The sequence below is a fragment of the Sorex fumeus genome, unplaced genomic scaffold (assembly GCF_029834395.1).
Source record: "Sorex fumeus unplaced genomic scaffold, SorFum_2.1 ptg000091l, whole genome shotgun sequence".
In the NCBI taxonomy this organism is placed as follows: domain Eukaryota; kingdom Metazoa; phylum Chordata; class Mammalia; order Eulipotyphla; family Soricidae; genus Sorex; species Sorex fumeus.
The window spans coordinates 4,321,313-4,343,609 of record NW_026606148.1 but is presented as its reverse complement, the minus strand read 5'-3'; the positions used below and the strand labels follow the sequence as shown (position 1 = coordinate 4,343,609).

The window sequence follows — 22,297 nt, the reverse complement described above, 5'->3', positions numbered from 1 at the left end:
GCAGCACCCACCGGCCCTGGAAGCCGCCTTCCCTCTAAGGGGTTCTGACTCTCCCAGCGCGAGTGCAGACGCCAGGTCACCCTGCGGCCATCTGCGCAGCTGCACCTGAGTCTGCAGGGGCCAGAGCCAGAAAACACGGCTTCTGTGAGAACACACACCCGGGGCGAAATACTCATCACTGCGGTGCTACACCAAACTTAGGGTTTCAGTGTTGTATTTTACTGCTTTGATGTTTATAGTCGTATCTTTTTTTTTTCCACTTTCACAGAGAATCTAAATCACTGAAAATGAGAATACCGAGGCCAGAAACACAGCCAAGGGCTGAGTATGTGCCTTGCGGTGTCAGGGGCAGCGGGGAAGCACGGCTCTCAACTGACTCCACTTCCCCTGCTTTTCTCCAGCTGTGGCAAGGGGAAGCTGGAACTCTAGGATGCAGAGTCCCAGGCCCCAGGCCCCGCCCCATCCCTCTCTGTCCACACGCTCCAGGCACCCGGAATTCAAGTGAACACATGGTAAGATAAATGATCCAGTTCTGAGAGAACTAGTTGGGGTTTTTTTACGGACCTTTCTGTTTTGTCTGGCTTCAACTTTTCACTGGAAAAAAAAAAGTCGTTCCTCCCCAACGGAGCAAATGGATTCATTACCGAAAATATGTGAACATCAACATAGGGCTCTTGTATTATGCACAGTCAAAGGCATTCCATTTTTTTAAAAATCCTGTCAAGTTTTAAAAATGAATTAACGTCTCTCCATTGATGGAATCAATCAATATTCACAGAGATAGACCTGGTTTGGTAGGTCAAGAAGATCCCTAATTGGGGGCTGGAGCAATTAATACAGGGGGGTTGGGCATTTGGCCTGCACACACACGGCCTGGGTTCGATCCCTGGTATCCCATACGGTTCTCTGAGCACCACGAGGAGTAATTTCTGAATGCTGAGCGAGGAGTAACCCCTGAGAATTGACAGGTGTGGTCCCACCTCCCCCATAACTATAATTAGCAGAAACCACTACAATAAAACAACTCTGCTGGAGATGGACCATGACTCCGTCTCTAATTTATATGCTGGAATCAACTTCCAGTGTAATGGGGCTAGGGGCAAGCCCTGAGAGGGGACCGAGCAGTGCAGCCAGTGCCCCTCTACAGAAAAAAAACCAGAAGTCTACAGCCCTGCCAGAGACTGGGGACATGGTGGGGAAAACTACGCTGGGCCCAGGCAGACGCTCTGCCGGCGCCCTCACCCTGATCTGCACCTCAGCAACCCAGCAAATCTCTCCACCCATATGCCACCCTGCGTGTGCCACCCAGCAGTGGCAGGAGTGATCGCAGACAGGCCCTGCAGGATTCCAGCTTGCTGCCAATCAGGACTAAGATGACAAAGACGCCTGGAGCTCGTCTCTAGACTCAGGGAGCTCTGACAGTCAGCCCCGACCAGAGACGCACAGACAGCGGGGTCCCGGCCACCATCCACATGGCGGGCTGCGGCTGGCTCTGCCCTCAAGGTGCGGGGACATGATGGCATTGGGGCGGCTGCTGCCCTCCCCCCACTCTGCTCAGGGTGTACGCCCGTCTTCACTCACATCTCAAATGTTAAAAATGAAGCACCCAAATCCTTGACGGAAATACTTAAAAGCAGAAAATGCAGTTGGATTCAACAAGAAGTTCCTGGCTAGTCAGGTACGACGCCCACTGATACACCTGGACCAGAGCCAACATGAAAGTGAAGCTATTTGGAGTCACAGGATCCAAAGCAAGACTGACAATACCCACCTTTGTGCCTTCTTCCTCATGGTCACAGCCTGGAGGAAAATAAGGACAATGTCCCCCTCAAAGTCCAGTTAAATTGGGTTACGAGAGAAATACGGATAAAAGGAAAGAAATGTTTTATTGAGAGGCTAGAGTGATAGCACAGTGGGTAGGGCACTTGCCCTGCATGTACCCAACCCATGTTTCATCCTTGGCCCTACACATGGTCCCCTGAGGGGCTGGAGCAATAGCACAGCAGGTAGGGTGTTTGCCTTGCACACAGCGACCCAGGTTCGATTCCCAGCATCCCATATGGTCCCCTGAGCACCGCCAGGAGTGATTCTGAGTGCAAAGCCAGGAGTAACGCCTGAGCATCGCCGGGTGTGACCCAAAAAGCAAAAAAAAAAAAAAAAAGAAAAAGAACATATGGTCCCCTGAGCTCCACCAACAATGATCCCTGAGTGCAGAGTCAGGAGTGAGCCCTGAGCACAGAGCCAGAGTTAGCTCTGAGCGAAAACCAGGATCGAGTCCTGAGCAGAGAGCTAGGAATAAGCCCTCAGCACCACAGTGTTGCCCCATACCAAAAATGATTGATTAGGGCAGGGGCAAGGGTGGCAGGTATCAAATACAGGGTTTCAGGCTTGAAGCCACTGTACCGCTGAGCCACAGAGAGACATTTTAAAAGAAATCCCAGAAGAGGGCCAGAGAGATGCTCGCTGGGCTGCAGCATGTGCTCGGCACGCAGGAGCTGGGGCTCCACCCTGGGCTCCACAGTTTCCGAGCACAACCAGGACCAAGCGCAACTGAATGCCACGCTAGGAACAGCCCTGAGCACCTCCAGGTATAGCGTTGGAACAGAAAAAGCAAACAAAACAAAAAACTTTTTTTTTTAGATGCTAGAATGATAAGCTAAAAATAAGGAATGTTATTGATACACATGCCACCAAAGTTTTATCAAATCCAATTAGGAATTTTAACCCAATATGTTGTTGCTTTGGGGCCACGCCCAGTGATGCTCAGGGCTCACTCCTGGCTCTGTACTCAGGGATCACTCCTGGGAGTTCTCAGGGAACCAAATAGGACAACAGGGATGACACCCAGGTTGACCACGTGCAAAGCAAGCACCCACTGTACTGGTAATCTAAGACAAAAAAAAAAAACAATAATTTAAGACATCAAAGTATTAAGATGTTCCAGGATCTACCAAGACTCTTAAAACCCGGTATTATTCTCTGGGACCCGAAACAATATTACATGTGTGTGTGTGCGTGTGTGTGTGTGTAAACACACACTGTGGCACTCAGGGACTACTATTACGTGTGTGTGTGTGTGTGTGTGTGTGTGTGTGTGTGTGTGTGTGTAAACACACACTGTGGCACTCAGGGGCTACTACTCCTGATGTGGGGTTTGAGGGTCCCCCTACTGGGACTCAGGGAGCCCTATGGCACCACATGCTCACTCCACCACCTCTCTGGCCCTCCGATAGAATCTTCTTTAAAGTTCTCTGCAAAGTCATGTTTTTATTCGCCAGGATGGTCCACCATACACCAATCTGAGGGCCCAGAACTCACACACCTACATATATTGTCTCGTTTTCACCAGAGGCCGTGGAGGTCTTTAATACACCAGAAGCAGACACCCAGAGAACGCAGAGCACAGCGGTGGGGCAAGGGCACACCTGGAGCCTCGACCTTCACCAGACAAAAAGGCGAGAAGGCAAATCACGGCCCAGAAACTCAGAGCGCTGACTGGGGCATAGGGTCCTAAGTTCAAATCCCTGGTACCCACATGCGCCGAGCCCAATCCTGGCTGCTCTCCTGCCCGTGAGCCCCGAGGTCGGGAGTGCTCCCCACACACTCCACAGCCAAGCACGCAGAAGCACCTTCCAAATAAGGGTGCAGATGTGTGTCACAGCCAGAGAGTGTGACCCCTCGGGGCCTTGTGTGTGAACACAACAGGGATCCATGGGCCTCAACTAAGAAGGCGAACCCCCAGGACCACAGGCGGGCAAGGGTACAACCCGGTCATCACGACGACGACAGCGAAGGGAGCAGAGAGAGGAAGGAACCACTCCCCGAGGAGCTATTACCTGCTGAGCCGTAGTGTCCTGCTGCACATAAGTTACCTGGCCCGGGTCTGTAAACAGAGTCTGGACAAAAGAAACAAACCAAAAAAAGTTACCGGCAGATCTTTGGACAGTCACACGGGAAACTGTTTCCTGCTAAACACCAATTCTCAGGAGAGTTACCTTCCAGATGGCTACTAATGACCCTTCATTAATACGAAAAAGATAAAGATAATGGTCTTACATTTTAGCTAAAGCCTTCTAGTCTCAGTGTTCCCTGGACACTGGCTATCTCAGGGGCCCACAAACGTCATGACTTGACGCTTAAGCCAAAGCTCTCTTGAGGTCGCGCGTCAGCAGGAATGGGAAAGGCAGCTGGGGTGGGGAGACGGCACGAGAGCACAAGCCTTCTTGGGCTCATCCCTGGCATTGCTAGAACGTCAGAGAAATAAAAAGGCACGCCTGGAAAACAGAGAAGCCATGCCACGGATGAGGGGGTGTGGGTCTCACAAAACCTGGGGCTGGAGAGAGAGTGCAGCGGGTGGGGCGCTTGCCTTGCATGCGGCCGACCCAGGTTCAATCCCTGGCGTCTCAGGTGGTCCCCCAAGCACTTCCAGGAGGAATTCCCGAGTGCAGAGCCAGCAGACATCCCTGAGCATCACTGGGTGAACCCTTCTTCCCCCCTCAAAAAAAAAAAAAGTCCAATCAATGAAACTGAACGACAGAGATGAGACACACACGGAGTTTCTCTGTGCAGGATTATTATAGCGCTTTCCAATATAAATGCACACTCGCTGTCAGAAAAAAGGGAGGGGACAAACCTACTGAACGCAAGGCCCCACGAATTCTCTTTCGGAGAAAGACCCCACGTCACCATTTTTACAAGTTATCATTATTAAAAAAAAAATGTTATGATCTGGGTCATGATATACCAAAAGTAACTAGAAAAGGGAAAAGTATTCCAAATTACTTCAGCCAGGTCCCAGTTTTCAGAAAACCTCCACTCCTGAAAATTAATCTTTCCTCTAAGATTCTGTAGATTTCCATCCGGCCAGGCCTTACACAGAGCTGTAGGGCTAAGAACTACGGTTTTGATTCCAGAGGAAGATAAAAAGGACCCTCAGCCTTTTGGATGGACAGACGCAACATAAAAATGATCCTCGCCTTCATTCCTGGGTTCTGGCACATGCAAAAGAGAAAAAAAAAATGATCCTCGCTAAGCTATGCAGGAGCACAGTAATTAACTGAAAGTTGAGTAGGGGATGCGCTTGGAGCTCTCCAGTCTGGCTGCGACGTGATTAAGGGAGCCAGACCAAGCAGATGCCCTCTAGCTGGGTGGCACTTCCATCGCGACGCAGACCTGAACAATATTTATTAGGCGCATCCCACTTCTTGGGACGACTGAAGCCTCGTGATTAAATATTGAACAGGGGCAAAATTTCACCCAAATATGAAAACTGGTTATTGTTGTCTTTGTTTTGTTTTTAAATACAGCCTAAAATGCGCTGTACAATGCAAACTGCTAGGTAGAGAGACAACCATTTAGATCCTGGGCAACACTGTGTCATACAGACGGAAAGGAATGCTCCAAGTCACCAGCAGAAAAGTGAAACAGGAGCGACTGTGACCGCAGTCTCGACCTCTGCTTCCTTCCAGAGTCCTTCCATGTGGGCCAATGCATCATTAATAATAAAGAGAAGCAAGCGAGCTAATAGGCTCCTTCGCTAACGCGCGCCAATAAAATAATCTCCGTATTTTCAATGATCCAACTCTGATCACTCTGATCAGAACAAGAGGCCGTTTGGGGCCTGGTTCTGATTCTCAGGAAAAGGGACATGTCAATCATCTGACAAACGGCCAGTGGGAAGGACTATCAGGAAGCCAGAGCTCACACTCGTTCCATTTCATTTCTGGGAAGTCCCTTCCTGCGCCACAGTGGCCAGCACGGAGTGGTCACGTGCTTGGGGCACGGTGAGTGGGAGTCCCAGAAAGGGCCCCGATGAAGGAACCGAGAGAAAACAAGCATCCGTCACATGCCTGCGCAGCATCCACGGGATGGATGTACACCAGCGTGTGCTCCGGCCCATCCACGGACGTGTAGGAGGCGCCGTCAGCCGTGTACACCACCTGCTGGGGTGGCCGGACCTGGTCATCAGTGTAGACGATCTGGGCCACGGTCCCAGCCTCCGGAACGAAGTGTACCTGGAGAGAGAACAGCGAGTGTGGAGCGAGCATCCCAGCCAGACGATGCCTGCCCTGCCTGACCATGCCCGGGCCTGTGTGCACCTGACGCCTGCCCCTGGCTGCCAAGAGGCTGGTGGTCTCTGACTAAGCGAGTGAACGCCTCAAGGCCAGAACAGAGCACCTTGTCACGGAGTCGCTGTTCTGTACCTGCCGCGGACTGACAGTCCGTCTGACGCCAAGGACTGGTGCAGGACTGGGGCTGAAAATGTGACCCGTAGGCAACAAGGCTGACATACAGGGACAGATCTTCCTATTTCATGGCCAAGCCAGCCGCTCTCAACTATCATACCTGCTCGACTTGGAGACCCCTGCCCACAGCGGCCATAGGGAAACAAGGCCAACTCCTGACCTCCAAGTCCGGCTGTTTGCCATGGCAACGAAGGGAACTGAGCTGGTCCTCTCCAGTTAGGTTTAAGCACAGGATATTCAAAGAAAGTGCTTTTAAGGGATTCTTGAACAATGATTTCAGTTGTCACTGAAGAAATAATTTCCTATCTACAAGAATGCCAGTAGAAACAGAATTCTGTAAGGTATTTTCGAGACAGCTGGCTCTAGAAATCTGAGTTCTTGATGGCTGAGACTTGGCACAGAGCCTGATGCCGGATACTGGCCCTGTGGAAGCAGATGGTCAAGGGCACATTTGGGAGAGAAATAAATGATGTGCTAATAGGGAATACTGGACTCTTCCACTCTCCTGATTTTGGACCGAACTTTCTAATTTCCATGTTCGTCAGTGGAGAACAGTGGACCCCCAAAATGATATGAGTTGATTCCATCAGCAGAAAAAGATCTGGAGACTAAATGCACTCAAGCATCACAGAAAACCAAACTAGGGCTGGAGAGAGCTCAATGGGCCAGGTGCAAAGACTGCTTTGCAGGCAGGAGGGCCAGGCCCAGGTTCAATCTCCAGCACCTCACATTCGCTGAGGACAGGGTCAGGATTTGCCCCGTGCGTACTGAATGCGATCCAAGAAAACGTCCACTTCTATATTAGGTAATCAGTGTGGTATCGACATAGATTTGCATTGTCTGTGAAGATTCAGCTCGGAAGGAGGCAGAGAGTCTATCTGCACAGTTCTAATTGCAGCAAGGTGATGCTGTGAGCTTCGAGTTGGTCGTTAAAATCAAAATCTTGCAGTTTCCAGAGCTTTTGAAAAAATGAAAAAGGTTTCCCGCAAAGAACTTATCCGAGGCTTTCAACCTAGTCCTCATCACCCAGTGTTCTGCTTTAGCAGAATTCCTGGCCAGGATGAGCAGCTGGAAAAAGGGAGTATGTGAAGGGATGCTGGGTTCTGCCTCCTGCTGGGAGCCCTCAAGGGGGAAGCCTTTTTTCTCATGGACTCCATTGTGATCATAAACAAAACACACCCAAGACGTAAAGCTGCAGGGGCAGTAGGTCCAAACTGGTTCCCGTGAGAAACAAGACTGCCTCAAGGTTCTGCTGGAAGAACCTTTAGAACTTTTCTTTTCAATATGTTCTGAATCATACTTTTAAGTCGCACCAAGGAATCACTTGTGTTTACTGTAATATTTATTATATTGCTTAAAATAAGTGTGCACATTTAAATTTTCCAACATTAACTTCCTGATTAACCTGCATCTATGTAAATCAATGGAAAACTGAAATTACACACTTATTATATAAGACATGTCATTAAAAATTACATTTTAGGTTCGGGGATCCATCTAGTTCACAGGTTAAGCCCACACTTTGCAGGTCGAAGGTCCTGGACTCAATCCCTGTCCCTCCATTCCAAAAACAGCGTCAAGTAGGGCTGGAGAGATAACACTGCAGGGAGGGTGCTTGCCCTGCTTGTGGTTGACATGGATTTGATTCCAGGCATCCTATGTGGTCCCCCGAGCAGGAGTGATTCCTGCATACAGAGTCAGGAGTAACCCCTGAGCACAGCCGGTTGTGCCCACCCACCTCTTCCCCAGATTTTTTTAAATATAGCATCAAGTTTGGTCCCTAAAGAATGGCTCCAGGGGCTGGAGCAATAGCACAGCAGGTATGGTGTTTTTTCCATGCAAATGGCCAACCCGGGTTTGATTCCCAGGATCCCATATGGTCCCCCAAGCACCACCAGGAGTGATTCCTGAGTGCAAAGCCAGGAGTAACCCCTGAGCATTGCCGGGTGTGACCCAAAAAGCAAAAAAAAAAAAAAAAAGAAGAAGAAGAAGAATGACTCCAGGTAACTGCTGCTCCTTCCCAAAATTCAAATGTGTACCCCACAAGAAGGAATTTGCTTTTGCTGAGAGGAGTCACACACATGCTGGTTCTCTGGGTGGTTCCAAGCAGAGGTTGGCAACGACAGCACAGCCTTGGAATTAAGAACGGAGCCCAGAGCTGAAGACACAGCAAGAACGTGTAGTGACGGGTACACGCTGGGAATCAGGAGGAAACACCCCTCACTTCACACTCGCAGAAGTAAAAACCTGTCCTGAAGTACGGAGAAGGAATCTGAGGCTTCCACTGCCGCCGCATTAAGGAAAACTGGGTCAGGAAGTGGAGCGCCAGGTGGCCAGTTTGCAGTCCTGCTAACTCACGCGCTGCAAGCCCGCCCCTGCCCTGCTGCAGGCTGTGTGCCCCTACAGATGCTGCCGACTCTGGTGGCTGCCCAGTGTCCCCGTAGGAACAGTGCCTGGAGCCAGGGCGGGCAAGCCCGTGCTCACCTGCGCCGTGCTGCCTTCGTGCTCTGCAGACGGTGGCCACACATGGGAACCTTCGTCTTTGGCGTCCATCCTTCCCTCGACGGTGCCACCACCGGCCCCTAGTGCAGCGCAGGGCGGGGGCCGGTCATCTGTCCACCACGCGCCTGTTCATGAAGGGCAAAACGCCTCTCTGTCACGTGCCTGGGGAAAGGTCAGAAGAACCGATGTGAGATGTGAGACAGACTAACATGTTCGAATTATGGTTTCAACCACAGAGGGGCTTAGGCGGGGTTTTGTAGGGCCCAAAGGAACAGAACACGGGTTCAGAGTACCTGCCTTGCAAGTGCATGGTCATGGGTTCAAACCCTCTGCATCCACCATGCACCCCACACGATCCTCCCAGTGCTGCCGCCGGCCATCCCGGGCACCTGACAGCATCCGCCTGCTCCACCGCCAGATGAATGTGAGCATCGCAGAATGACTGTGAGCACTCAGTGAGCACTGTGAGATGCGTGGGCACCAGGCAGGGAAGTCAAAGACTAACTGTGTGTCTCAACTAAGAGTGAAAGCCCCAGCCGGCACGGGGCAGTGGCAAGTCTGGCCTTAAGAATCCAAGGCTGAGATGACCAAGAAGAGGGAGGGGGGGTGGGGGGTTAGATTAGAGGTGACCAGGGGCTGTGGTGGAGGGTCTTGGGTACTTGAGTCCTAGTTAAGGGGCACTGCACATTGACATCAGCGTGTATTATAACCATGCCACTTGGACTACAATAAAAATATAAACTGATGAAAATATGACTTTGCAGACCTCGACACCCAGGATAGCTGGCCAGGAGAGTCGGTAATAAGGATGGTCAAAGCAGCCACAACTGCTGTTCCCCCTCATTTTACAATACTATTAGTGAAAAAGGGACTGGAGCGATAGCACAGTGGGTAGGGCATTTGCCTTGCACGCGGCTGACCCAGGTTCGATTCCTACATCCCTCTCGGAAAGCTTGGCAAGATACCGAGACTATCCCACCCACATGGCAGAGCCTGGCAAGCTCCCCACAGCATATTCAATACGCCAAAAACAGTAACAACAAGTCTCACAATGGAGACGTTACTGGAGCCCACTCGAGCAAACTGATGAACAGGAGGACAGTGCTATTAGTAAAGAAGGTCCTAAATGGTCAAATCTCTCCTTCCAGATGTGTTTGGAGCCCATGGTTTAGAATGCCCAGCTGGGAGAATTTATTCTTGAATATATCATCATTGCGACCTACAGAGTTTCCACAACTACTGAACTGTTCCAGATGTTGGTGTGTCACCCTGCAACTGGCTGCCTAACAACTGGTTCAAGAAAAGGAAATTCTAAGCCTGACTCCACAAGTAAGTGGGTCATGTGACATCCTCCTGCATGGGGCCAGAGTGAGGATTCGAGGCTGAGGCTCTTGCCGTGCATGAGACCAATCCTGGTTCAGTCCCTAGTGACACACGGTCCCCCCAGCACCAGTGGGAGCAGCCTCCAGCACAAAGCCAGAGTATTTCCTGAGCACGAACTTTTGGGGCATGACCCCAAAACCAAAATATACTTATGTGCGTGTGTGTGTGTGCGCGCGCACGCACGCGTGCACATGTGTGTGTAAATCTTCTAGTTATTCAGCACCTGTACCCAAGAAAGGGGAGGATAAATGGTTTCTGATGTCTGCTTAGGTTTAAGCTTAAATGAGAGGCACCAGAAGAAAACACCCACAGACTCTGATTTGGGGGCCACACCTGGCAGTGCTTAGGGGACCATCAGGGGATCGAACCTGGGCCTTCAGGGCTGGAGTGATAGTACCGTGCGTAAGGCATCTGCCTTGCACGCAGCTGACCCGGGTTTAATCCCTGGCATCCCACATGTTCTCCTTTGAGCATCTCCAGGAGGAATTCCTGAGTGTAGAGACAGGAGTAACCCCTGAGCATTGCCAGGTGTGACCTCCCCCCCCCCCCAAAAAAAAAAAAGAAAAGAAAAAGAAAAACGCCTTGGTCTTCAGCAAGCAAAGCAAGGCTCCAGCTATGTCTCTGGCCTGGCAGACTCTGAGGTGCGGGGTCTGGCTTTCGCTGGCCCCAGGGCCCACTACGTATCACCCTGGCTAATTCACCTAAACTCTGCACCTCAGGGTCACCCATATGTGAACAGAGACCAGCACTGCCTCAAGTGTGTATCTGTCAAAGGTCCAGACATGAGACACACAGATCACCCATAAACGCATTAACTTTCATGCTTCACAGATGCGCGACGCGAGCCACCGCATTTTCCAACCACCCCCTCCTCCTTTTGTATAAACTAGCAATTCATCAAACAGGAAATGTCCTGCACATAAGCTTCCTTTTCAGGGAGGCCTGGCGCGGCTGTTTTCCCTTTTAATTATTTTTCATACTATATGACTGCCCGGTTGGGAGCAGGGAAGACGGGCTGCGCTGTCCACCAGGAGGGTGCTGACCAGCTCTGAACGGGGTGGAGACTCCCCCCAGGTCCTCACTCTACTGCCTCTCCCACAGCCCCAAAGAACCAGTGACCCACAAACCGCAGCTGACCCACAAATGGCCACTGTCTTCCTCCCTCATAGAGCTTCCTATGTGCTGCAGACGAGTCTCCAGGCGGGAAAGGGCGAGGGTATATCCAGCCTCACTCTCCTGACTTCAAGAAAAGAGTTAAGTTATTTGTGTGTGCCCGGCTCTGTTCTTGGTCCTGCAGCAACATCAAGCATCTCAATGCAAAAAGAAGCCTGTGGGAAGCTCTGAGTCCACCATCCTCCCTGGAATAGTGTTTAGTTGGGCAGTGGAAAGTCTGAGTTGTTTTTGTGGTTTTGTCTTTTGTTTGTTTGTTTGTTTTTTGCTTTTTGGGTCACACCCGGCAATGCACAGGGGTTACTCCTGGCTCTGCGCTCAGGAATTACCCCTGGCTGTGCTCGGGAGAACATATGGGTTCAGGAATCAAACCCGGGTCAGTCATGTGCAAGGCAAACGCCCTACACGCTGTGCTATCTCTCCAGTCCCTTTGTTTTTGTTTTTGCTTTAGCTTTTAAACCCAGCAATGCACAGGGGTTACTCCTGGCTCATGCATGCAGGAATTACTCCTGGCGGTGCTCCGGGGACCATTATGGGATGCTGGGAATCGAACCTGGGTTGGCTGCGTACAAGGCAAATGCCCTACCCGCTGTGCTATTGCTCCAGCCTTGAAAGCCTGAGTTTTCGCATCAGCCAGGTCTAGAATCACCATCCCAGGGGGCCGTGTGCTGAGTAAACAGGACATCAGCGGCTGCCTGCAGGTCCTCCAAGTTACCATCCCCAGCTGGCCCTCAGCCTTCACTTCTGCAAATCCTCGCCCCAAACCCCGTCCTCCATCCAGCCTTTGAGAATCGGGGATCAAAGGAGCTGCACAGGCGCACTGAGGTGCTGGCCATGCTGTGCAGTGAGTCGGGTGGGGGGGGGGCTCCTCCGGCCCTTGGGTCCCCCTGCTCACAAATGCACGTCACATCATGTCCCCACGTCATCAGGACATGTCAAATGTCAAATGTCAAATGTCCTCAAACAGGCTGCACCATGATTTGCTGTTGAAATTTAAAAAAAGACCAGGACACTGCAGCTGGTTGTGGGTGGGACCAGGGGGGTGGGTGGGGGGAGACGCAGGTGTCACCTGTGGGAAGATGACCCGAACCTCAGGGACCTGGGCGCCCATGTGGATGAGACTGTCTGGGACACCCCACAAAGAAACACGCTCAGGAGGCTGGTGTGAGCTGGCGGGGAGATTCCTGGGCACGGGGTCCCCTCACCCCACTCTGCATGATGCAGCAACACTCTGACCATCAAATCTACACGACCCCCCAGTGCCAGCAGTACAAGAGACCCCAAACCAGCCGCCAGCATGGGGGGACAACAAGGAACCTGAAGGGTCCCTGCGATGAAAGGAAGAAATTATAAGACGCCCTTAATTCATTTCACAGACATTTTTCCCTCTTATGTGGGCACAAGAGTGATGTGATTAAAAACTTGAAATAAATCTCAACAAGCTCTTGCAGTAAGTGCTTAATAAAAAATCTAAGTGGCAAAAAGCACTTGTATCAAAGTTTAATTGGCATGGCTTTTTTTTTTTTTAGTTTTTAGGTCACACTCAACGATACTCAGGAATTACTCCTGGCAGGGCTCAGGGGACCATATGGATGCCGGGGATGAAACCCAAGTTGGCAGGTAAAAGGCAACTGCCCTACCCGCTGCACTACCGCGGCAGCCCCAAGCTTTTTCTTTTTTAAAGATACATAAAATAACTGTACAGGGGCTGGAGCGATAGCACAGCGGGTAGGGCGTTTGCCTTGCATGCGGCCAACCCGGGTTCGATTCCCAGCATCCCATAGGGCCCCCTGAGCACCTCCAGGGGTAATTCCCCAGCGCAGAGCCAGGAGAAACCCCTGTGCATTGCCGGGTGTGACTCAAAAAGCAAAAAAATAAATAAAAATAAAATAACTGTACAGCTGACCATCAAGAGCCTGGGTTCAATACAACAGCTCACACTTGGGAATCACACGGTCTAGGATAAAGGGTAAGCAAGTGGTTTCTGATGTTTTATGAACATCAAGCAAAAAAGGTGAAGAGAACCCTGCAGCAGAGTGGACACTAGGCAGAAGAGGCAGTGAACAGCAGAGACCCGGCCCTGGCTGCCCACTCCTGCTCACACCCCCGTGTCCCCCTGTGTCCCAGTCGGGCGGCTGCTCCGGCATTTCCCCTAGGAGGAAGTAACCGAAGGGGGTCGATGGTTCGCAGCCTCGGTCTGGGCTACCTGAATGTCCCTCAGCCCAGATAATGAGCAAGTGGACGCTACAAGTCATGCTGAAAACGGGCTCCATTGCGCCAGGAAGCAGAATGAACCCCAGGCAGTGGGGGATATGCCAGAGAAACAAGAATCTTCTCTGAGCACATAAGCCAGCAGGGACACCAGGCTTTCGGCCAACTCAGAGAGTGGGAACAACAAGACTCTGACTAGGTTTCAGACAGTGTATACATAAATTGGTTTTGCTTCTGCTTCTGCTTTTGGGGGCACACCGGGCGGTGCTCAGGGCTCACTCCGGGCTGCTCGCGGGGGCCACTGGCAGGTAGGTGCCATGACTTTCAATACTGCTCGGGGCTGAGTTTCCACCCAACATTCCCCATGAGTGTCCCTGTCCCCACCCACCCCTATGGCAAGCTCAGCTCTGTGGGCGCCTCTGTCACCATCAGCAGTTTGTTATTCCCTGCCTGAGTTGCATTCCACACGAGATCGCTGTCTCCCTCTCCTCAGACCCACTGCCCTCGGCATCCTGCCTTCAGTCCTATGCATGCCACAGCAAACAGCAGACCTCGTTTTTCCTTACAGCTGAGTAGCATTCCAGTGTGTGCACAGATCACAGTGTGCTGGGTTTTGTTTTTAAAGTTATGGGTCATACCTGGTGATGCTTGGGGTGACTCCTAGCTCTGCATTCAGGAATTACTCCACCATATGGGATGCCATATGGGGATTGAACCTGGGTTGGTCGCATGCAAGGCAAATGCCCTACCCACTATACTATGTCTCCATCCCTAAAACCACAGGGGCATTTTGTTCTTTTATTCACTCCTATAAAAAGTGAAAATGGAGGGTGAGGTGGGCCACACCCAGTGGTGCTCAGGGCTCACTCCTGGTGGACTCAGGGACCATATGGGCTACCTGGGGTCTGCTGCAGGCCAGGCAAGCACCTCAACCCTGTCCTGTCTTGGTCCATGTGCCACTTCTTTCTTCCTTCACACCTCAAAAGATGCAGGCAAGCAAGTCTTTCTTCTCCCAGAAACGTTTTTATCCTTTTTCATAGAACTTTTCAGGTACCCACGATCGATCCTCCCACCCCATTTGCTAGTTTATTAGCAATGCATTAGAGCTCCATCAAGCCTTTCAAAAGAACTCAAAAGAACTCGCACCTTTCATGCAAAGAAAACAAGAAATGGGCTAAGAGATGTGTGGTGGGCGGGGGTGGTCTTAGCCCCCAATATTCTGCCCGTGAGCCTTTGAGAGATCAAAGGGAACCGCACATTCAGCCTGCCTTGTAAAAATTGATCACCCTGATGTGCGCTGTTTCCTTCTCACAAAGAAAGAGCTGGGCCATCTTGGCTGGGCCAACTTCAAAGAGAGAGACCCACCCAGCCTCCGCCTCCCCCGCCGGCTGCCCCTCTCCCTCACTGGGAAGGCCGGCAGCATCGTGTGGATCAGGAAAACACCCCACCAACTGCCCCAAAGCTCATTTCTCCCAGGGAGACCCCCCCCTTCCTCCTGCAGACTGAGGCCTGGCTGGGGTCTGCACCTGCTACCAAGCTGGGGGCAGGGGTAGGTGGGATGGACTCCGGGAGGGTTCTGAGGAAGCCCAGTGACCAGGGGAAACCCGACCCAGCACAGGTCAGGGAATTCGGGGCTGCAGGGAGCAGAGCTGTCCACGGGCTCATTCTACCCTCCCTGCCCTCCGATGTCGGCCCCTCTGGGGCTTCAACTCTGTCTTGTAGCCCCCAGCCCACTGGGGTTGGGAGAGGGGAAACGAGGGTTATCCCAGGGGATACTTTGGGCCATGACCCATAGTGCGCAGGACTTGGCAGCGCTCGGGGGAGGACCAGCTGCAGTGCCAGGGGTGGAAGCCGGGCCAAGCGCATGCAAGGCAAGCACCGTCTCCCAAGCACTGCCACTCTGAAGCTACTCATGTCTTCACAGGATCCGAGAGCTAAAAACCTGGTCAGAAATCTCTGCCATGGCCTCCTGATGCAGTTTATTTATTTATTCATTCTTGCTTTTTGGGTCACACCTGGAGATGCACAGGAGTTCCTCCTGGCTCTGCACTCAGGAACTACTCCTGGCAGTGCTCCGGGGACCATATGGGATGCTGGGAATCAAACCTGGGTCGGCCGCGTGCAAGGCAAATGCCCTTCCTGCTGTGCTACTGCTCCAGCCCCTCCTGATGCAGTTTAGCTGCTAGAGTCAAGCATCCTTCAACTGCTGCTGCTGACCGTGCTCTCCTTCAACACAGTACTTGTTGTCTTGTTCCGGGGCCAAACCCTGCGCCCAGGGTTTACTTCTGGCTTTGTGCTCAGGGATCTCTCCTGGTAGGGTTTGGAAGACCTTATGGGGTGCCGGGAATTGAACCCAGGTCGGACGCGTGCAAAGCCAGTGCCCTCTCTGCTGGCCTATCTTCCCGGCCCCAACCACAATCATTTTTAAGGGGCCTTTATTCTCATCCACCCAGCTCTGTTTTTCGATTCCGTCCTGCAGGCCTGAGTCTGTACAGAGACAGTCTCCACGGATGGGAACATCGTGGTGACGGGTCTAAGAAGTCACGACCCCTTCCGCTTGATTGGCTTAAGCCAGTCGTGGGTGGGCGAGGAGGCGATGTGGTTCACGTTACAGAACCCTATGTCTAACACTGCATGCCCTCTGAAGTTCCCGCAAGGGTAGTCCTAGTGCTCCCCACTCCCTGGCAAAGCTGGAAGCAGCCCCCCAAAAAGTCAATAAAGAGAGACCAGAGATTCTTTGGGGGGCCGGGGGTGGCACCACACCCAGCAATGCTTGAGGTTTATACTCAGGGATCACTCCTGATGGTGCTCAGGGGATCATATGTGGCGCTGAGAATCGCCCCGGGGCAGCGTGTGCAGGGCAAGCTCCTGACCCACTGCCCTATCTCGCCAACCCCGACACCCTGGAGACTCAAGCAGAGGGGGCTGGAGAGTGGAAAACTGGCTGCAAAGACAACATACTTATTAAGCACATTTAAGGTTAGGAAGAGAAGGAGATGAAGGGAAGGGAAGGGAGGGGAGGGAGAGGGAGAGGAAGGGAGCACCTGACAATGCTCGGGACTTATTCCTGGCTCAGTGCTCAAGGATCACAACTAGAGGTACTCAGGGGACATACGTAGAACCAGGACTGTCCACATGCACAGCGAGTGCCTTCCAGGAGGGGCAGGAACGACAGACAGGCGAGAACAGGAGGAAAGGGGGGAGTGGAGGGGAGAGGAGAGACACTCTGAGAGAGCAGTAGGCCCAGAGAATGGTTGGCTTCAGAACGTCCTCCCGGGGTTGGAGCGACAGCACAGTGGGTAGGACGTTTGCCTTGCACATGGCCGACCCGGGTTTGATTCCCAGCATCCCATAATGGTCCCCTGAGCACCGCCAGGGGTAGTTCCTGAGTGCAGAGCCAGGAATAACCCCTGTGCATCACTGGGGCTGACCCCCTACCCCCCCCCAAAAAAAAAACAGAAAGTCCTCCCTTTCTCCAGCACTGATATCCTGGGTCCTGGCTGCCTGGGCAGGAAACCAAGGCAAGCTCAAGGATGCGACAGTGGAAGGCACCTTCCCTTTGGGCGTGGGACAATGAGCGGGCACCAGGAGTAGGCACAACCCTGTCAGGGCTCGAAGAGCTCGTGGGCTGGACCCCTCGGGCAGCCTGAGCACAGGGGTGAACCCACCACCAGGAGGAAGACACGACCAGGTGGCACCGTGGTATGGCAGAGGGTAACCCCACCTGAACCACATCTGTGTCATTTATTTCCCCAGGAGCACCAAGAGCCTGCAGGAAGCCTGAGAATCCAAAATCCCAGGTCTTAGGAACAGGACGCCATGTGTGTTAACTGGAAGAGCCGCTGCAGTGACAGAGGGACGCCCAGTCCTAGCAGAGACCCTCTGCCCTGCACCAGCCCCGGAAGCCGGCCCTTCGTGCGCTCTGCTGCTCTGCGCCATTACCCTCAGGGTACGAATCTCTGCAAAGGGCGAGTTGGCAGGGCGGCATCAGACACTCGAGGCCGGGCACAGGAAGAGTGCGCTCTTAGCTGGCTTGCAAGCACAGGGGAAGGCATTTGCCTTGCACGTCGACAGTCCTGCTCTGCATACAGTCGCCTGGGCACAGAGCCAGGAGTAAGTCCTGAGCACCGCCAGGGATCACACTTTTCTCACAGGGGGTCACACTCACTCAACTTTCCCTGGCAGGCCCTGCGCTCACCCCACCCGCACACTCGCCCCCACCCCCGACTCCCTGAGACTACACTCTTCACTTACCAAGGCGCCTCCAGGGCCAGCGAGACAGGCCGCAGGCGCAGGGGCCCAGGCTCAACCCCGGCATGGTCCCCCAAGCTGAGACCAACCCCCGGGGAACCACCAGGAATGGCCCCAGACAAAAGGAACAAGCCCATGACCAAGGGCACTGCGCCGCGTGCGCGACCCTCCTGGACCCCTTCTCTCCTCCTGCCCACGCTGGGAACTTTCATTTCCTCCAGGTCCTCCCCGGCGGACCCCTGCCCTGCCAGCTCCACCCTCTCCCAGGCGTCTCTGCCTCTGTGGCTGTTCTTGGGTGTGGCTGCCGCCAGGCCCCCATCACCCCCTCCTCTGCCCCACCCACCTTTCCTCCCCACCACTCCTTCACCCCGTGGCAGGGCACTTCCTTTGTGCCATGCGGAGCTCTGCAGTGTCTCCAGCCCTCCGCCCGCGCAGCCGGACGCGCCCCCGGACCTGGCATGGGGGGATGGGGGAGCCCAAGTGCCTCTGGTCAGGCCTGCCAGAGGGAGCCGTCCGCTGTGCCTTGGAAGGAAAGGAGCTGCTTAACAGAAATCTTCTGGGGACGCAGGCCCATAAATAAAGAATGTCGTCGCATTAAGGAGGCTGGTGGCGACCAGGCAAAAGGGGTCAGGTGCGCGGCGCGGCAGAGTCGCTGGCTTGGAAGAGCAGAGTGCGGCAGAGAGCAGCTGATTTATGACGGTGGCGCGCGTCTGCGGCACGCAGTGGGAAGAAATGCAGCGCGGCCGAGTTTTTAATGCTTCCACAAAGAAACGGAGTCCCCACCTCAGTGTGGACCACTGAACGTGCATGAGCTGGGGGAGGCGGGGAGAATACCCACGGCACAATCTGGTCCTGGCACGCAGCCCATCAGAATACTCCAAGGAGCCGGGAGCTCGAACCGACCACGTGCCAGGAGAGGTGCGAGCAATCCAGGGCGGCCAGGCTCACACCAAATCCGCCCTTGCAGATGCAAAGGTACCCTGGGCGCCACTGCGGTGTTCGACTCTTTGCGAAACCCCATTCTTGGGCGGTTTGGGGGGTGAAGAGGGGTGTGGGGCCAAAGCCAGCAGGGGTCAAGCATGACCCATGTGTGGTGCGGGGTTTGGAACAAGGGCGGTGGCCTGCCCTCGGCCTCCTCACTCCAGCCAGGAAACTGCCCTGAGCCCGGGTGCGGGCCTGGGTGTGTGACTCTAGGATGCACTCCCACACTGGAGGCCTTGAGACCTCCACCCCCCCACACACACACAACACCTTGCTAAGTTCTGATTTCACCTTCCCCGGCAGAAACCAAGCTCGCAGCGGCTGTGAAGCGAGTTCACGTTGGTCCAGCCAAGCTGGAGCCGCCACGTCCACCTCTCCCCAGGGCTTCAGTGATGGCGGAGATCACGAAGGTCAAAGGCAAACGCTGGGCCCCCCGAGGGAGTCCTGGGATGCCCGGGACCTGCCTGCGCACCTTCCACTCCTGAGAAAGCAGATGAGATCACGGAGCTTCACCTCAGCGGGTCTGGATTCAGCCCTCGCCAAGGACCACATACTGAGTCATTCGCATGAAACATGCAGAACAGCAGATCGGCAGAGACACAAAGTACAGTGGTGGCTTGTGGAAGAGACGAAATGGGGGCGCAGATGATGGCGAGGAGCTGTGGGGTGTGCTCACAGGACATGAAAATAAGCTGACATTGGTGAGATACACTGAAGCCAGCGGCCCAGACACTCGAAATAAGTGAGTTGAATGTTACGTGAATTATACCTCAGTGAAGTGTTTTTGAAGCCGAGGAGGGGCTCAGAGGGCTGGAGCACAGGGTGTGCATGCAGGAAGCCCAAGCTGGATCCCAGCACGGCACAGACCCCAGAGCACCACCAGGAGCAACGCCTGAGTACTGAGCCAGGAAGCACCTGGAGTACCGCTAAGTATGACCCAAAAAAAAAAAAAGATGGGTCATACCCAGGGAACTGTATGCAGTGCCAAGAACCAAACTGGGGTTAGTCACATGCCCCTAATATTCTTTCAAATGTAGGTGTTTTAACCAATGTAAAATTTCTAGGAAGGGGGCCGGAGTGATAGCACAGCGGGTAGGGCGTTTACCTTGTACTCAGCCGACCCGGGTTCGATCCCCGGCATCCCATATGGTCCCCCGAGCACCACCAGGAGTAATTTCTGAGTGCAAAGCCAGGAGTAACCCGTGAGCATTGCTGGGTGTGACCCAAAAAGCAAAAAAAAAAAAATTCTAGGAAGTAATTTAGCAATAATAAGAAGAACCTTTACATATACACATATATACACATGTACACAAATATAAAGAAATATAAACTACAAGAGTAAACAAGAGTATCTCTAATGGAAAAGCTTGAGAAAGTTGGAGACAAGAGAAACTGAGGGGGGCCAGAGAGATAGAGACAGCAAGTAAGGTGCTTGCCTCTCGCGTGGCAGACCTGGGTTCAACCCCCAGTACCCCATATGGTCCCTCAAGCCTTGCCAGGAGTGAGCCCTGAGGGCAGAGCCAGGAGTGAGCCCTGATCACCACTGGGTATGGCCCAAAAATCCAAAAAGAAAAAAATAAAATTGAAATTGAGGAGCTGGTCATAGCAGCCGTGACAGAGAAGCTTTGATGACCATTACGAAGAGCCCACAGGGGCCGGAGCCATAACTTGCCTTGCACACGACCAACCCAGGCTCGATCCCTGGCAGATGTGGCCCAAAAACAAAGAAAATGAATGAGCCTCGAAAGAGTTAACGAAAGTAGAAGAAGAATTCCCCAAAAATCATGAACTGGATTCATCAGAACCGCCTGGGGCAAGTGAAAAGGCAAATTCCAGAGTTTCACCCTTCTAGTCCTGATTTGACCAATTGCAAAGGAAGAGGAAAAGAGCAGGAATTTGGGGGGGAGTGTGGGGGTCATGGTTACACCCAGCTGTGCTCGGGGGTGCCCCGACAGTGCTCGGTGGACAGTGGGGTGCTGGGCTTTGAACCTAGGCCCGCTGCACGCAGGGCAAGCTCTCGGTCCTGGCTCAAAAAGATTTTTGTTTATAAACGTCCCCAAGTGCACCTGGGCTCAGTCAAATAAGGAAAGACCAATGCAGCATGAGAAGGACACTTTTTTGGAAACTGTTCGTCTCGAAATAAGAGAAGGAGCTGATTGTAACGAGGCCAAGACTAAGGCTGTGTACTATTACCCCAATTTAGTGACAGTAATAGATTTTCAAATACAGGGGCTGGAGGGATTCAGAGTGGAGAGGGCGCTTACCCTGCACAATACCGACTGGTGTTCAATCCCCGTCACCCCAAATGGTCCCCTGAGTCTGCCACGAGTAAACCCCGAGCACCGCCACATGTGACCACCAAACAAAAATATATAGATAAATCATATACAAACCCTCAGTACCTGAAGTTCTCCCCTTTACAAAAAGCCTTTTTTATTCCTGAACAATTTAGTAAGAATCCTTAAACGCCTTTAAAACATAGGACTTCCTGGCTTCTCTGCTATGTTTATAGTCTGGAGAACATCGTCTGAAGAGGTGGGGCGCGTGTTAATTCGGGATCTTCCTTGCCAACCAGGTTCTCTCAGGGGCATTTGATTTTTCCGCTTCCCTTGGCCACCTGGTACCCACCAGCTCTGGACCCTTCTGGGGATGTTCAAAGTGGAGCTCAGACGGAATTACGAGGGGCATATGCAGAGCATGAAGCCGGATGCATGAGACTCCACACGACGGGAAACGAGCCACAGGGCCCCACTCCGGAAGCAGGTGCCAGCTGGTCCTGGTGCCCCCGCACCCCAAGCAGCCTGGGCCGCAGCCCGCAAGCTCCTTCTTGAATTAGCAAGTTCATCAACGAGGTAGCAGGTTGGCAGGGGGTGTTCCGGAGCTCTAAAACCCTCCTTCCAGATGGGTCTGGGTGGAAACTTGGGTTCGACAATTACAAACGCAAGGTAATGGAAGGGGCACTCTTAACGACTAACAATCATCGGTATTTTACAAAGTACTCATGAGTATAACTCATTAACGACCAGCAATATTGTTAGAACTGAATTGTTACTCTAATTCAAGTGCTTTCAAAAGTGTGAATTGGAGGGGCAGGGGATGGAAGTGGAATTTAACTTTAAAATTAATGAACTGGCACAAGGCTCAACCTTTAACAACATGTTAGTGATATCTTATAAGGTCTTCACGACCCCTGTCAAAACAGAACAACCTCCACACTCTTTCCTCTATGGATACTTTTTTGTAGCATTTTCAGCGGTTTCTCAAAACAGACAATACACAATGTTTCATTCGCTTCTGCTTTGGGACAGGGGTTGAGGTTTGAGAGATGGAAACATCCCAAATGTGGTGCTGAGCAGGTGTAATGGTGGTGGGATCAGTGTTTGAATATTACATGTAATTAAATACTGTGAACTACCTCATAAAATAAAAATTAATTAATTAACTTAATGAATTGAGACCGGACAATAGTACAGCGGGTAGGAAACTTGCCTTGCGCGTGGCCAACCCGGGTTCAATCCCCAGCATAGCATATGGTTCCCACAAGCACCGCCAGG

At 52.6% G+C, this 22,297-nt stretch overlaps 1 protein-coding gene across 1 annotated transcript in view; it reads right to left on the bottom strand.

Annotated features, from left to right (window-relative positions):
• The window catches only part of PRDM10 (PR/SET domain 10), a 59,507-nt gene extending 50,604 nt beyond the window's left edge, over positions 1-8,903 (bottom strand). Inside the window, exons 1-3 of the mRNA XM_056131457.1 lie at positions 8,730-8,903; positions 5,850-6,014; positions 3,837-3,896 (exon numbers count right to left, since the gene is read on the bottom strand). Coding sequence (XP_055987432.1) covers positions 3,837-3,896; positions 5,850-6,014; positions 8,730-8,798 — 294 coding nt within the window. The 5' untranslated portion in view covers positions 8,799-8,903. The remainder of the gene's footprint in view (positions 1-3,836; positions 3,897-5,849; positions 6,015-8,729) is intronic.
• Positions 8,904-22,297: the final 13,394 nt, after the last annotated feature.